Source organism: Ictalurus punctatus, chromosome 11 (assembly GCF_001660625.3).
Source record: "Ictalurus punctatus breed USDA103 chromosome 11, Coco_2.0, whole genome shotgun sequence".
Taxonomy (NCBI): domain Eukaryota; kingdom Metazoa; phylum Chordata; class Actinopteri; order Siluriformes; family Ictaluridae; genus Ictalurus; species Ictalurus punctatus.
The window spans coordinates 19,976,034-19,993,807 of record NC_030426.2 but is presented as its reverse complement, the minus strand read 5'-3'; the positions used below and the strand labels follow the sequence as shown (position 1 = coordinate 19,993,807).

At 34.6% G+C, this 17,774-nt stretch overlaps 2 protein-coding genes and 1 long non-coding RNA gene across 3 annotated transcripts; 1 reads left to right on the top strand and 2 right to left on the bottom strand.

Moving 5' to 3' along the window:
• The first annotated feature begins 12 nt into the window (after window positions 1-12).
• On the top strand, window positions 13-1,123 carry LOC108271539 (uncharacterized). Its single transcript, XR_001813849.3, has 2 exons — window positions 13-163; window positions 574-1,123. It is a non-coding gene; the product is annotated as an uncharacterized LOC108271539 (long non-coding RNA).
• A 3,882-nt stretch (window positions 1,124-5,005) lies between these two features.
• Window positions 5,006-8,398, bottom strand: LOC108271500 (uncharacterized). Its single transcript, XM_017479113.3, has 6 exons — window positions 8,242-8,398; window positions 7,872-7,980; window positions 6,950-7,069; window positions 6,671-6,841; window positions 5,583-5,702; window positions 5,006-5,453 (listed from the first exon to the last, which is right to left on the bottom strand). The coding sequence occupies exons 2-6, from the start codon at window positions 7,918-7,920 to the stop codon at window positions 5,308-5,310; spliced, it is 606 nt and encodes a 201-aa protein (XP_017334602.1). The 5' UTR covers window positions 7,921-7,980; window positions 8,242-8,398; the 3' UTR covers window positions 5,006-5,307.
• Window positions 8,399-9,460: 1,062 nt separating this feature from the next.
• Window positions 9,461-17,097, bottom strand: LOC108271599 (phospholipase A2 inhibitor gamma subunit B). The gene is made up of 5 exons (XM_017479271.2): window positions 16,988-17,097; window positions 16,238-16,357; window positions 15,927-16,100; window positions 13,448-13,564; window positions 9,461-9,861 (listed from the first exon to the last, which is right to left on the bottom strand). The coding sequence occupies exons 1-5, from the start codon at window positions 17,070-17,072 to the stop codon at window positions 9,671-9,673; spliced, it is 687 nt and encodes a 228-aa protein (XP_017334760.1). The 5' UTR covers window positions 17,073-17,097; the 3' UTR covers window positions 9,461-9,670.
• Between the last annotated feature and the right edge of the window lie 677 nt (window positions 17,098-17,774).

Below are 17,774 nucleotides of genomic sequence, written 5' to 3'. Positions count from 1 at the left end.
CCTCTCAGCTAGCGAGGGAGATAGGACGAGATGCCAGTAACTGACTCATCGTAGTGGTATGTTGATGCTGCTGTTACTGGTGTAAATTACAAACAGTGTAGAGTGCCACGAAAGAGTCTAAGTTGGAAGGCATGCTAGAGTATTGTGCCGTTCTCTTGCACTGGTGAGTTTATATGCTGTACACCGTGAGCTGTATGCTGTAAGGCTAAGGAGCTTTATCTTTGTTAATAAATTGTGTATATATGATAAAAACAGATATTTCATGGTATTCTGTATTTAGGACTGCTACCACTGGTAAGTGGAGTAGTTCCGTTGAGATGTATGTTTTTAATTATATTTTACGACGAATGTTAAAATGAGTGTATTAACCGTTACGGCTGGGGCCTAGTAACTGTTGAAACACTGATGTTAGTGAATATTAGCAGATAGCTAGTTTTCATGCCCTACATCCACGCAGTTAAAGTATTAAGTGTATTATGAATGTGGTTACTGAGTTATTGATATTAACTCCAGTTATGCTGACCATGTTAATAGTTAGCTGTTAAGTCATTTTATGTGACCTATCTCATGTAGGTCAGGTTTTAATGTTGAGTTCAGATGTTGATCGACTGTGGATACGGTGGAGTCCGACCCGTCGGCGTAGATTCTGGATAACCTTGGAGAAACTGTTCCAGTAATGGATGGCGATCCAACCCCACTTGACCTAGAACCTGATTGCAGCTAGGAGGTTGCAATTTCAGGACACTGCGTCCGTGAGCTTTGATTAATTTTTCCCTTTGCCCAAGGGATCAGGTAGAACTGTGTGTACATTGACACTTGTTTCCTTTGGAGGAGGACACGCAGACTGCACTGACTCGGTACTCGGTAAACCGAGGGACCGTGAACTCTGTCTCACCAAGACCCGAGTTTAGTTAAGTTAGTAGTTCAATGTGATCTGATTTGAGTACCACATTGTTTGAAAGATGTTGTGTTAACTTAATAATTGTGTAGTGTACATATACTGTATTCTTCTGATAATTGTTTAGTGTATAAGTTTGGGATTCTAATTTGTTATTTATTTTATTTCCTGACTGTTATATTTGTTCCTACTGGGTATTTTATACAATATACGAAGTTAACTTAATTTGTGTGTCTGGCGTATTACTTCACTGTCATCATCCAACTTGTGGCTCCAGCGAGTGAATCTATAATCTTTTGATCTGGCCCAATTCTGACTGCTCATTACGGTCATTACACGCTGTAATACCCCAGTAAGTGACCCACCTTCGACGAGCGGGTTACAATAGCCTTTCTGATATTGTTTGGGGTTCAGACACACTCTCTCAGTTTAAATCTTGATTAAAAACACATTTCTTAAACCTTGCATTCACATAACGCATCTCATAACCTTGTTATGCAGTCATCTCTGATAAAACAATAACAACTGCGCATGGTTATGAAATTCAATGAACAGCAGTCACTAATCCTTTTCTATTTGTTTCCTGTTCCTACCTCGGGATGCCCATCCCAAGGTAATCGGTGAATGTTCCAGCTCAGAACCAGCTCAGTCTGCCGATCGCCTGACCTTTTGCTTGATTTTGACCACGCTATTGTCACACGTTTTGGATTTGTCTGCCTCTCTTCAATAAAGCTCTTATCTGCACTTGCATCCATCCTAAACCCTCATTACGTGACAGTTAGCAACCGCCTTTTTTAATACATGTAAAAGCTTTTTAAAAAATCAAGAGTGGGGTTTTACTGGTGTATTTTATGTCATAGAATAAAACGTGAAAATATTTTAAGCTTGTGTTTAGCACAGTCCTTATTTCAAGTTTTAATTAAAATTGACTTCGGGACGATGGAACCGGAAGTGCTAAAATGTTAACTTGTTTCCGGGTTTTGGTATAGAAAATGACTACCATATTACCATGACCAGACCTCCTGGGACTGACAAGAATACTTGGCCTGGTTAAAAATTGTTCTTCATTAGAAGGGATCATATTGTACACCATGATTTCTTTATCTCTTGATTTTGTGGTCATGTAAGAACATTGCATTTCCAATAATATTTTGAAAATCCGAAATGTTGCAAAAATGTTGCAATTGTATGGGCTTTGCATAAATTAAGAGTGTATTCTACAGGAGAATAGAGTCCTCTGGGTCAGAACATCACTGCAATGACTGCATCATGCAACTGAGAGAGTTAACAGACTTATAAATAAATAAATAGACAAACTTGACCTTTATTGATCCATTGTGTACATAATAAATAAAATCAAAGGTCTTTTCTTCAGGCTAGGGGATTACAATATTAATGTTAAATCAGCTATGGTCTCAGCAATGAAAATTATTATTTTTTTAATATTATTGTTTTTATTGTCAACTGAAAATTATCTGGTGCAAATGAGAAATGATTTAAAACTTTTCAAAAAAAGAGTTCAAATTCAGCGTATCACCCTTGTACTATTTTACGTTTGTTTTCACTTTCACTGCCAATATTGCAGCTACACTTGTGCTGCTACATTGTGCAAGCTTTCAGTATACAATCCATGTTTACAGTTTATAGTCCATGTTCTGTGTATCTATTATCCTGTTTATTTACTATCTTGTGTATTTATTGTTTGCACTTGTCTCACACTGTTGTGTATTTGCACTTTATGTAGTCTTTCCTACTGTTCTGTGTTGCACCATGGTTCTGAAGAAACATCATTTGGTTCCAATGTATACAAGCTATATAGAGGAATGACAGTAAAAATCCACTTGACTTGACTTTATGTTCAATGAAGCTGAAAGTATATTCAACATTTTTCTATGCCCGAATTCCTCCCACTTGTGTATTACCTACCTCTAGCGGAAGAAATTTTGGTATCTCACCTGCACAAGGCGCCCTGGATTCCAAAGATGTTGCCTCCTGAACCAGTGTTTTGCACATATCTCCTCTCTTCTCTGGAGGAAGCCAACACAAGAGAAATTTCGGCATTGGTGTTGTTGCCATTTTTGTTATATGGCTGCTGAGTATTGCATCAAGCGATTGTGAGTGCTTCAATGTTTGCTGTGTAAGACACCTGTGGTAATTTGTCAGAAAGCTTTGATTTGAGGCTTAGGATTGTTGGAATGAGAAATCCAAGGTAGCATCTTTTCTCCCCCTGTAGAAGATCAATTGATTGGGAAACATCCACATACTCTCAGAAATGTCACCTCATGTGGGTACAGTCCGGTAACTCCAAGTTTTCCACAGATGTCAGTCAGTTGATCATCTCTGAAACCAATCAGTTTGGAAATGGCCTCATACTCTGAATTCCATCTGGTAATACATGGAACAGAAACTCTCATGTTCTCAACATCTTGCACAGCTTGTACGCCTACTGTTGACCGGTGTGCCTTGTTCCATATAGAAGCACATATTTCCATTGTACTTTGGTAAACTTTCCGAGAATGGCCTTTTGATGCTGGTTTATCCACCTCCATGGTGGCAACCAGGTTTAGGGTGTGTTTGGCACATCTTTGATGAGGAGGAAGAAAAAACTTAAGCTTCTCATCTCACTCCATTTGCACCCATATCTAAAATTCATATCCCATCAACCAGCTCATATGCAAGTACCTCCTCAGATGTTTCAAATTCACGGAAAGCTTTAACAAAATTACTCCCATTGTCTGTCACAGTAGCCCTCACTTTATGTTGTAATTTATGCTCTGCATGTATTTCACAAATTTATGTAGCAAGGGCATCCAAAGTATGCTGCCCTTTAACTCGTGCACAGGCCAGTGTTGCAGATGTCCTTTCCTTAGTGTTTTCCTCAATCCAGTGGCATGTCATACCTAAGAAACTTCTGTTATGTGCAGTCCACAAGTCTCCTGTCATGTTACATTCTCAAGTGTTTCAGTCAAGTTGTTTTTCATAACTGCAAACTCCTTCTCAACACGTTGGACTAGTGTGTTTCTGCACATGACTGTTTTGCCTCCAGTGAATCCCTCCAAAAGTTTTTTGAATAAAGGCTGCTCAAACAATAAGAATGGCTGAACATCATCAATTACAAATTCAAGGATGAGCTGTCTCCAAGTTCACGCTTTGCTTGTATGAAAGGATGATGCAAGGCCCCTTGTCCAGGATCAGATGTACTAGGCTATTCAATCATCTCTGTCCGGCTAGTGTCTTGTTTGGTCAAGTGACTTGGATGTTTCCTCTGAGAAACAAATCAATGCAAATTAAGAGTAGTTGTAGGCTTGCGTAGATTTATTTAGTTCTTAGGTCTAGATATTCATTCATTTCCGGTTCATGATCACTACAGGTCATACAGCAGGTGAGTGTTTTGAGACGATCTGCATGGACCTCAAAAGTCCGAGAATTATTCACATCTCAAAATCATGGTCAACTATCTTACCAACCTTGAAGACTCATGGAAATAAATGCAGTGAGTTCTATTTTTTTTTTTTTTTTTTTATCATAGCATAGGTATTGGTGTACGCAGTGTCCCCTGAATTCAGGTTCTATGAAGACTCGATATTAAAGACTATCTGACAATACACTAGCATGGCAGGTCAGCAGACATTTTATAAGTGCCAAGGATAGTATAGAAGGCACTGTTATGTTTTTTTTCTTTGTTTTTGATATGTAAATAATCACAAAGTCATCTCTACCAGTTTGTCGATAACATTAAATGTGAATTGAAAAATCTTCTCTCCTTGTATTTGAATTTTTAAAGCAAGTTCACTGACTACACCTTTAAAATTAGGCACATAACATTATGTCACATAACAAGCTATACAATCATTCTACACTCTGTTCTATGTAATAATAAAGGTACAATATTTAAATTGTACTGAATAAAATAATTCACTATTATAGTCAGTTGTTTTATTAGTCACTGGTTGATCACTAATATTTTGCAAGGTATTTTAATGTATATCACTGCTATAAATTGAGTTCTTTTTTATTAAAATAAGATTTGATCCATATATTAAACACAGTTATGTAACAACAAAACAACATATTATTCATTGACAACTGTCTGGTAATGAAAAGCAATTGGTGTGAAAATATTTTTATGATAAAAGACACATTTTACAAAAATGCCATGTGTTAAGTGAACGTATGTAAGAGTTTACAGAAATATATTTTCACTTATTTCTTTAACCAAGATGTAGATTCTTCCATGGTTGTTTGAGTGAATTACCAGCCATTTTCATTGCTATAAACTTCAGTTAAGACATGCTCACCTCACAAGAGAAAGGTGTGTGTTTTGTAGGAAAGAGAGCAATGGATCAAATTATTTTTGATGAGTTTAAATAGGATCAACATTAAATTGCTGCTCCAGCTTGATATAGACTTCACACTCTATTACACAAGTTATCTATACAACATTGGGCTTCACCGAAAAAGGAAGTCTTGGTAACTCTGTCACAAACAGTTTTAGAGGCACATCCAAAGATGTTCTTGTTTCTCCATGGCCATATATTTATATTGAACTGTGTACCTAATCAAAAACAGATAATACCAGATTTTGTTAATTGATTAAAACACTGAAAGCAAGTGATGCTGTGATCATTGTATGATTATGGTTAAAGCAGGGAAAAATGGTTTTGAACAAAAATGAGAAACTTACGTATGACTGACAAACAGTGATCTTGATAGCCCACACAGGACAAAATAGAGTTGCAGACTTCGTCTGAATAACTGTCACAGGTCAGACATTTCAGACCATTTGGCGTGCTGTTGTATAGTCCTGTAAAACAAGATTTTCTTCTTAATCAACATGCATTTTATTGTACAATTTAAAGTCAATTATTAGGGGTCCAAGCACCGGCGCTAAAGTCAGATGACTTTAAAAATGAGTTATTAAGGAAAAGTAAGTCTGATTGATGTCTATGTCTTTGTGCATCTGTGTGATGACGTGTGGATTTTTTGAACACATAATTACTTAAAAAATAAATAAATAACAAAACCAAGCATATCCATTGGAAAATAAGGTGTACGGTTACATTTCTTTTTTGAGCTTAAGTTTTGCTCAATTCATACAACGTTGCCTTTTGGGGAATGTAGCTCTGAGAATTTGCATATGTGCTTTTTTGTTTGCCTTTTTTTTTTTTTTTGCTTTTGTATCAGTCTATTCAGGAGAGTGTGAATCTCAAAAATGTTAAGATATTTAAGCAATATAGCCACCATGCCAAAAAAAAAATCAAGGTTTTAAATTCAAGGTGTCAGCAAAAGTGTTGGTGTGATCATCATCACTGGATTTCTTAAAAAAAACATAGCTGCCTTCAGCCAATCAGATTTAAAGCAGGGCAAAATGGCAAAGGGCAAAAAATATATATATATATATATATATATATATATATATATATATATATATATATATATATATATATATATATATATATATATATATGACAAATGTTGTATTATAGTTGTTGCTTAGTGGTAGTAGTAGTAGTGGTGGTGGTAATAATAATAATAATAATAATAATAATAATAATAATAATAATTTATGATTCTCAGTGCTTTGAGAAGCTGCTTTTAAAGGTGCTTTATAAAATAACGTTCACTATTATTATTATTATTATTATTATTATTATTATTATTATTATTATTCATGATGATAATAATAATAATAATAATAATAATAATAATAATAATAATAATAAAAATAATAATTATAATAATAATAATAATACTATGGATCAATTTTCTTACCCACGATTCTATTGCAATTATCAAACTCACAGCTGGACAGGTGCACTGAGCCATACAGTAGTCCAACATTTGCTGAGTAAAAAAGGACGTCTGTAGCGGTTGTGTTCAACAGATCATTGTTGTTCCTTCGAATACACTCAAGTTTCTCTACAGTAGTATTCACATTAAGCCCTATAAAATACAATTTGATCACTATAAAAGTTCCATTATACATTTTTAGGTTTTTATTATATACATATGTTTGCCCTGTACTATAAATAATATTAAATTCAGGCTTACCTGGCTCAAACAGACTATATGTCAAAGAACCACATATGTGTTCTGGTTCACACTCTTCTGAAATTGTGGTGTTACACTGACCAGATTCACTGTAGCATTTTAAACAGTGCAACATGGATACTGGGAAGGAAAAAAGAGCAAATGAAGCAGATACACCATGCATAAGTACAGGAATAGCAGTGGATACACAATGCATAAATATAGGAATAGCAGTAGATATACAGTGCATGAATACAGGTATAGCAGTAGATATACAGTGCATGAATACAGGTATAGCAGTAGATATACAGTGCATGAATACAGGTATAGCAGTAGATATACAGTGCATGAATACAGGTATAGCAGTAGGTTTTCCCACACTGTATTACAATCTAGTGAACTGTCAGTGCTTGGGATTGCAGCATTCATTTTTGCCAACATATAAATGAATCATTCTGGGGTGTGGTAAACACATGTTCAGTGTATGTTGCTTACTAAGTAACTAGTAATAATACAATATAAATACTAAACAAATAGTGATAATGTAATACAAAAAATACAACAAAAAAATGATAATAATGTAAAATAAAAATAGTTTTTTTTTTCAAATATGCATGCATGGCAATAAATAGAGCTTAGATGACTTAACAAAATGGACACAAGCAACTCAAAGAAACAAACATGTAGAATTTTAGAATGTACAAATGCATGAAATATAAAAATTAAGTGTTATTATTATTATTATTATTATTATTATTATTATTATTATTATTGTTGTTGCTATTATTATTATTGATAGATAGATAGATAGATAGATAGATAGATAGATAGATAGATAGATAGATAGATAGATAGATAGATAGAATAAGAAAGAAAGAGAAAGAAAGAAATAGTTTAAGACAAATATATGTAAAAGGTGCATGGTAAAGTAATGAACATTTACCTGAGCAGAAGTAAGAAGATAAAAGGTACAAGGCCAAGCACAGCTTCATCTTAATGAACAGATATTGACTGAATTCCACAAAATATCAAATATTTTGACAGTAGCAAACCTGTGTCATAATAACTGGTGTTAATCCTGATGTTATTAAACTAATATACTAAGACAAAGTTGTTTATTCAGGAAGGGTAAAAAATGACTTGTATGCAGTTATGTGTCAGTTACGGACTGATGTAATGTACTCATTAGTTCTTTTTCACTATTAGTAAAGAAAGGTAATCTAGTGATTTTAGCAGATTTTTGTTGTTTCTAGTAAACTGCATGAAAATAAAATCACAATATCTAAAATATCAAAAAATATCAGAAACCATACCACCGTAGAGAAAATCCAGAGACTGAAGAGAACACTTGGCCCTCTGGGGTTAAAAAAAAGAAAGCAATGCGGAAAAATCCTATTCTATTCTCTTATATTGGAGTGGGTGGGGTTAAAAATTGTACTGCAGCCAGCCAGCAGAGCACTGTTTTTGTGTTTGTGGTCATAAAGCACAAAAAAAAAAAAAAAAAAAAAAAAAAAAAACTTTTTTATAGCATCCAATTTCGTATAAGGTTTTGAAAATCCAATAGGAAAAAAAATCACTGGGTTCTGTAAAAATTAAGAATATAGTCTCTGTATCAAAACACCACTGCAGTAACTATTTAATGTAGTCCGAACGTGTGGTTGGACTTTGATACAGTATTAAATAAACAGACAAGTATTATCTTTATTGATCGACTGTGTTTGTGTTTAAGTCTGCCTTTACTTTTTTTTTTTTTTTTTTTTACTAATTGAAATAAAAAATCTAAACATCAGCTCATATCAGTAATAGAACTTATTCATATTTGTTTTCATTATTTTTATCACCTGAAAAATTATCTAGTTGAATTTTTGGACAAAATTATGTTTTAAGCATTAGAACTTCAGAAAAAGCCATACAACTTTTTTTTTTTTTAAATAATTTAAGTCTATAAAGCTAAGCAATAAAATCAGATAAAAGGTCAAATTGACAAACTACAGTGCCCTCCACTAATATTGGCACCCTTGGTAAATCTGAGCAAAGAAGGCTGTGAAAAATAGTCTTTATTGTATAACCTTTTGATTTTTTGTTAAAAAATTCACACACAAAAAAAATACTCTGTTCTCAGTGATATCAAACAATTGCAAACAAAACACAGATTTATCTTTTTTTTTTTTAAATATATATATATGTGTATGCAACAATCATTGACACCCTTTTAGTCAATAATTTCTGCTAAATCCCTTTGCCAAGATTACAGCTCTGAGCCTTCTCCTATAACGCCTGATGAGGTTGGAGAATAAATGGTAAGTGATCCGAGACCATTCCTCCATACAGAATCTCTCCAGATCCTTCAAATTGATTTGTTTTATTGTTTTTATTATCACCAGAAATATATTCTGGTGCAAATACTGAGCAATGTTTTAGACATCGCAACTTCTTAAAATGTAAAAATAATAATAATAATAATAAATAAATAAATAAATAGATGTACACAACCTATAAGCCAAGCAATCAAATGTCACACACACACACACACACAATTTATACTGTAATAAAAAAAAGTCTAATATAATTTCATAATTTAATATCAGAATGAGAAAGTTATATTCCAGACTTATAGTACATTATACATCATCACCAAAATTACCAAAATACATTACAAAAAAGCAAAGGAAAAGAACAAATACTATCATGCATTTATAGACATATTTATATAACTAGAGCAAAATTGTGCAATTCATGTCCTTATTGGATTAGTTTAGTAGCAGTCAAGATCATCAGTAACAAGACGACATCCTGCCTGTTCCAGGCTTCACTCTTGTTACACAAGTTTCCTGAGCAACAGTGGACATCTCCCAATGTGGAATTTTGAAAATGTGCATCACAGAAACTTTTAGAGGCACATCCCTTGATTGTTAAGTTTGCCAGGTCTAAAACTGGGAAAAGAAAAATATTATTATAGCTGGTTAGTACTTTCCAGAGATGGAATTGAAACCCAAGTTGATAGTTCATTTTTATCATTTTGGAATCAGATATTCATATGAAAGGGTAAAAAAAAATGTCACATCCACATCCTCCCAACCAGCAGAGGTCACCATCACCTGAGTACTGACTGTTTTATTTATACACTTGTTCTGCATCCAAACCTACAGCTATAGTAAATAAAGTCCCCTGAGATAGGCTTCCAGCTCCCTGTGACCCTGTGCAGGATAAGTACGGGCTTGGGGAGTAACGGAATACATGTAATGGCGTTACATATTCAGGATACAAAAAAAACGTTACAGTTACAACAAAAAACAAAGTAATCAGATTACAGGTAAAAAAAAAATTAAAAATGGGAAGGATAAGGATTACAATTCTTTTTTCATTTAAAACCAAAGAACACAATATAGACAGCTGCTTGATTATAGTGCTGGTTCTCTCTTGCCAGTCGAGACTCACATGAGCAACCTTTGGTCCATGTTAATTTGGTAGACATTGACTCAAATTGTTCTCTGAAATGCTTTTATTAGGGTGACCGTACGTCCTCTGCTTCTCGGACATGTCCTCTTTTTCAGACCTTAAAACAGCGTCTGGCCGGGATTTCTTAATTTGGGAAAATGTCAGGGATTCGGCTTTAGTTTCACTGTAATGTGCTTATGGTCTCATACTGCATCATGTGTGTGCATATTTGCATTGCCTTAACCCCACTCTGTAATTCCCGCCTTCTCACACACCAATCTTTTCAAAAACCAGAATATGGTCACCCTAGCTTTTGTGATGTAATGTTACCCACATCAAGGACAGTGATCTTTTATTTATTTATTTATTTATTTATTTATTTATTTATTTATTTATTTATGTATTTACTTACTTATTTATTTATAACAAATCCAAACATTGGACATGTTTTTAAGCTCTAAAATAAGAGCTCTAAATAAAAGTATTTTAGATCATATTGCTTTTCTCTCGACTTTATTTACATATGTGACCTTGATACTTGGATTACTTTACTGATTACATTTTTTTACAACTGCGATGGAATATATTTTTAATGTTATCCTCCCATCCCTGGATAAGCAGTACAGAAAATGGATGGATGGGTGGATGAATAATGTCTACACTTCCTGCCCTGAATACCTGACCTAAAGTGAGGGTTATGAATAAAATACATGTTTTTCACCACTACGGGGCACTACAATTAGTAAACTCACCAGTGTGCCCTTAATCATTCATGAATTAAGTTAATCAGTGATTGTTGGGAGTTGGTCTCCAGTATTCTTACTTAGATACATGCTAAAAATATCAGAAATGGAGACACTGTTTAGACGGAGCAGAAGATAGATAGATAGATAGATAGATAGATAGATAGATAGATAGATAGATAGATAGATAGATAGATAGATAGATAGATAGATAGATAGATTGATTGATTGATTGATTGATTGATTGATTGATTGATTGATAGATGCTATAGTGAAACCAGTGGATATTTGAAATGCTATATGATATAAGAGCTGTATTTAAAACATGGCATTCGTTCCATGTTGTTCTAATGTTCAGAGAGTGTACTGTAAATAATCTCCTTCTCCTTACTTGTCCATCACTTCATTACTCCCATAATAACAACTGGTGATTCACACAGAGATGTCATTAATACTGTGTCCATCACTGTTGAAATGTCTAGCCACTGGTAAGGAGAAGTCATTCATTCTGATGTATGAAGGTGCTGGTCAAAACAATCAGCCAGTCTCCTCTTGGTTTCTCCAATGTATAACTGATTAGATCTCTTACAGGAAAGACAAACATAAGTCCTGTGGTGATGCATGAGGAGTGATAGGTAATATAACATGATCCTTTCAGGCCTGTGATCTTAGTGCCTATGTTAATTCATTTGCATTTGGAACCATGCAATAGTAACAGTTTCTATTAGCTTGGTCATTTAATTCACCCCTGATATGCTTGATGTATATAACTCCAGACATTTCATTTTACTATGTATTTCCTGTTTGAGGTCAATTATGGTATCTGCTTTATTTCCATAAGAGGACATTTCAAAATAATATCTAAAAGACTTTTTATTTTGTAGCTTTAATTAATTTATTTATTTGTTTATTATATCAGATTTTTAGTGGGTCAAAAGTTTTTACATGGTTTGCTGGAATGTTCAATGTCCCATGTATGGTATGTCCCAACCAGCTCCCTGGTTCAGTAGTCAGGGCACTGATCAGGGAGACTCAATCGCAAAATCCTTCCAGTGCACTGAACCGTTCGCTCCCTAAAGAATCCCATCACTGCACCACAAAAACCAGCAAGCATTCATGCTCACTATGTTCCCTTACTGGAAATGACTTCATGCTTTCTGAAGCCCCTCAGCTTGAAAAAAAGGGAGGACAAACTACAGTACTTCCGGCTACAAATGTAAGTAGCTTGTTATGCGTTGTTGTAGCTCTCAAATGATTACTTACATTAGCGATTTTTAATTATATTTGACGTTCTATATACAGTTAGTAAAGCCCACACTCGTGTACACGATATACTGATTCACGACCTCAGGAGCTAAGGAGCTGATCGAGACATAGCCTCACCCTTTTTCCTCCATACAGTACACAACACTGATCATTATGACCAAACAGTTTGAATTTTTCTGACCAGAGAACATTCCTTTAAAGGGCTGGTGGTACCAGTCGCCTCCACCTCCTTTACCAGTTATTTTGTTGTCTTGGGGTTTAGTTGAACCTTTTTCCTGGGAGCTAATTTATGCTTCTTTCCTGAACAATGTCTTGTCTGTGTGGTCCCAAGATTTTTTATTTGCATGCGATTGTTTCAGCAGATGCTTATGGTACTTTCAGTTATATGAAAATTGCTCCTAAGGCGAACTTGAGTAGGTCCACATTTTTTTCAGTGGTCTTGGCTGAGTAGCTTGGATTCTCCTATGTTATCCAGGACAAAAAAGGCACTGGCTCTAAAGGTAGGATTTTTTACTGCCACAGGTGCACTCCCAATAAACTCTTAATTACGACACTTGGTTAATCTGAAGCTTAAAAGTTATTACACTAATTTCTGGAATTCTTCAGACTTTTTAAAGAGACAGTCAACCTGTGTATGTAAATTTTTAACCCATTGGAATTCTGATATAATGAATTAAAGCTGAAATAAATATGTCTCTTATATTTATATTTATATTTGTATTTATACATGTCTAATAGAGTGTTTTAAAATTGCCTCTTGCCTATTCATTTGTTCCACATCCAACATTGATTTATCATACTATTTATACGAATGGCATACTCACTACTATTAAGTCTGAGCATTCTTATTATTTTGTCAGTTCTTTGTTTCGGGATGTGTGCTTCTTTTTCTCTTTTTTTCAATTTGACATTTCAGTTTTTTAAAAAACATGGAACTCTTTTGGACCTTGAAATTTGTCTCGAACCACTTACCTCATCCTTGTCACAGTAAAAACAAATGTATGGTATTATTCCAAAATGATCGCATAAATAGTATGTACTGTATTAGTGGAAGCAACCATATTCACCTAACCTGTTCCAGTCATACAATGATCTTGACTTCCCACACACGAAATGGAAGAGATGCATTCTGTGTCTGTTAACCTCTTGCAGCTTAAACACTGAAGTCCATTTGGTTTGTTATCTAGCTCTGTGAAACACACATATAACAGCAAAGCTGTAGCATGTAGCTGTATAGGCAAAAGTTCATAATTAGTAAGAAAAAAGACTTTGTCACATAAACAATGCAGTACAACAAAATTCTTATTAAACATTTTAATTTATCTTCAGACAAAGACTAAGGACCTGCCACTTCACCAAGCACTTAAATTAGCACTTACGTAGTATCTTTTTATTTTTATTTTTATTTGTTTAAATCTCATTATTGGTGTGTTTTCTTTTCATGCTCTTTTAGGTTTTAGCTTGATGGTGTTCTTGTGAACTGACCTAGAGAACTAGTATGAAGATATGTTTTTGATAGAGACTGTAGAGCAACTGTAAGTTGTTCTGGATAAGAACATTTCCTGAAAGCTGCAAACGTAAATTAGAGATGGTACAATATGCTAAACTAGTCTGGATTGGATCTTCTACCTCTCTCTTTTATGCAGGTGGATTTTTATTTATTGAATAGAAGACTGGTGGTACTGACTACCAGAAGGGAATGACTGGAAAATTGTGTTTATCACCACTAAGGGGCACTACAAATACAAAATTGTGCTATACGGACTCACAAGTGCACCCTCAGGCTGCAAATCATTCACGAATTACATTCTCAGAGACATGATTGATTGTTTATGGTTAGTCTACAGTGATATTTTGCACAAACAATGAGAAACTGAGACAATGAGAATTGCCTAGAGGGAGTAAAACCTCTTTTTCTAATTCTAGTTGTGACAAGCTGAATATATGTTCAGAGAGGTGCTTTCTTTTTATGTTTTGAAAAAGTCATAAAGGACCAGGACATGGTTGAACATAGCTACATTATTTCTGTATTTGCTTCAATTCCTCCCCTAAAACTCTGCAAGAAAAATTGTTCAGTGGGGTTATTTACGAGTACATATTCTGAGCAAACAATTTTATTAATTCTTAAAATGATCAATGTTTAATTTAAGCATCTCACCCAAAATGGTCATGCAAAATTACCGTCATAGGTATAGGAAATCTAGATCTACCTACATTCATACATCAAACCATTAGTACCATTAGAAGGGACCAGAATCGCTCATAAATCAGATCCTACATTTCTACAAAGTTATGCAGCTCTACCATGATAAAATCTACTGTGACTCACATGTACTGCATCCAAATTTGCCAACTACATATCCTAAATAGTATTTGTGATTAAATTTAGTGTATTCCAAATCATAGTATGTTGAAATGAGTAACCCAAAGGTACTCAGATGGTCTGCTATAGATTCACGAAATGTGGATGTCATATCACAGCAAACCAGTGACTACATTTCCCATCCTGCACTGTGGAATACAAACATGGCCACCATGGACTGCAATTCCCAGAACACTCACATTCATTCTAATCATGCACACCTGCATCACATTCACAGCACTCACAACCACAGTATAAAGAGACTGTTTGAACACAATGACTTTGCGAAGTATTGAGTGTTATCACCATACCAAGTGTTTGTACCCTGTTCCTCGTTTTGTTTCATGTTCACTGATCTTGTTTCTTGTTTCTCGTTTTTGTTTCATGCCTTGCCAAGTTTATGCCTGTTTGCAGATCGCCTGACCCATTGCCTGTTTTTTTTTTGTTTTGTTTTTTTACCACGCTATTGTCTCATGATTTGGATTTGTCTGCCTGCCTCTCTTTATTAAAAGCTCTTATCTGCACTTTCATCCGTCCTAACCTTCATTACGTGGACTATGTGACAGTGGATCTGTAGACACTTTTTCAGCTAATATCGCCCATAACTCCTTGCACGAGGGAGGAGTTTTATGACGGTTTGCTTTGCCGAATTCAACCTGCGAACATGGTGGACGAGTGTAACGTCAGGGATGCATTTCAGAGAGGTGTAATGAAATGTCGAAAAATAAATCAAGGGAATGGTAAATTAAATGATATAGTCTAAATTATGTAAGGAATAATGAATGAAGAAAATCTGAAATGCAGCGAGGAGTTTGTTTACGGTGACAGTGTGTGTAACTAGGCAACAACGCTCTCTTCAGTTACATGACGTGTTCGTATGTCCCAGCACTTGCATACTCTTTTGCGACACACGCAAAAGTATGTACTTTTTCTTCACAAAAAGAGTACATAATTTTAGTGCGTAGTATAAGTAGGCGAATTAGGACGCAGCATTTGTATTCAGTTGGATGAACTGGTGAATACGATATTATCAAATAGTCCTCGTAAGCTCAGTCCTAAACACATACACACTTAATCAGTATTAATATGCATACAGTATATGGTGAATAAAACCATCTGAAATGTAAAACCCAATATGACAACTTAATAGATCAGGGTACTGAATAAATAAATATATAATTTTTCTTACTCGGGATAATGATGCGGTTGCAATTTTCAGACTCACAACAAGAGATGGATAGAAAACCATTTGCCACTCCAACATTGGCTGAGTAAGTGGTTTCTAAAACACTTGGATTCGCTTGATTACAGGCAGCCTGTGGAAGGCAGCCACGAATCTCTCCAATCACAGTCACGTTAAGCCCTTAAACAGACATTTAAACATAAAGTCCATATCATAGCCTGTATTGTTTAGTTTTTAGTTACCACATTGAGCATTCTTTAAAGTTTCATAATACTGTAATTAAGCAACAATAAACAAGACTTTTTGCCAATGCTTACCTGGAATAGAATAATTGTATATCAAAGCAGCACATAAATTGCTTGGTGGACACTGCTGTGAACATGTGGTGCTGCACGATCCTGAATCAACAATGCAGTTTAAACACTCCAGCATGGTTACTTGGAAAAAATCAAACCGAAACTTAATGCAGGAATAATGCCTATAGTAGAGTACACAGTTAATGTGTACACAGATAATGAAATACAAACATGCTAACAACAGTTAAATCATTATACAGTTGAATAAAGTCAATGTTAGATTTGCTACTTAGGATGAGCAGAGAAGTCTTGAAACTGGACCTCTGCACATCTTTTGTGATGTGTGTGATTAAAAATAAATAAATAAATAAATAAATAAATAAATAAATAAATAATATTAATACCTATTTATGTTTTCCATGTAGAAACAAAAACAGACAATGTTTCACAGTTGTTAATGACCTAAGAATGATTGCTAATTGTTTCTAGTTCCTACATTAAGTGATAAAGTGATAACCTGATTGTTATATATTATCTTGTGTTTGGGGGGGAAATAACTTCATAATTTATTTCTTTTATTTTATTTTTTGAACAACTGTTTAGACTCTTTCCAGCCCAAAATTAAGTTTTGACCTAAAACATGGAGGCTACTTCAAAAGAAAGCATATAACGTATAAAAACAAACATATAAATTGTAAAATCTAAAACACCTAGTAAATACTGGTTTAAATGGGGGAGAAAAGCTACATAAATAGAGTATAAAATAATTACCTGAGCAGAAGAGAGAGGAAGAGAAGTAGAAGACTAGAAGCAACTTCATTTTGACGGACAAATGGTGATTGAACCCCTGTGTCATATCATCTATGGAAACAGCACACCCTTCTGGTATTAGTAGGGTTATTTAGTAGGGAGTGGAATGCATTACTTATAAGAAAAGGGGTGGTTCTGTCAGTTCTCGTCATGATCGCTCTGTTTAATCTACTCTGTTTACTGAAACAAAGCAGTAAACTGCTTGTTTGACTTGCTGAGTAATCCAATGTGTGTTATATCAACATACTCAAAAGTAGTACATATAATGACTTGAAACTTTCTTAGCAATAGTATATTTAATGCTCAGTACTAAAATCATTTCTATTGATATTGTAATAATATATAAAAATTAGAGATGCACCGATACTAAATTTCTCAGCCGATACCAATAACCGATTATTCAGTGATATCGGACAATAGCATGAAAAATTGCCTTTATCGGCTGATACCGATCATCACCCGATACATCGGTGCATCTCTAATTGAAATGTAATTAAAATCACTCAGAGAATTTGTTGAATTTACATTTGATCATATTCATTTGGCAAATAACTTTGTCAAAAGCAAATTACAAGTGAGGATGGAAACCTACAGCTGAGTAATATAGGATCTTGCGCAAGCGCCCGGCAATGGCTGCCTGGCAGTATTGGGATTTGAAGACAGCGTTTAGACCCAGGGCTGGCTGGTATAAACCAGCTAGCAGGGCAAACTAAAAGTAACAAATGTTGTATTAATTTGGGCTTTTGTG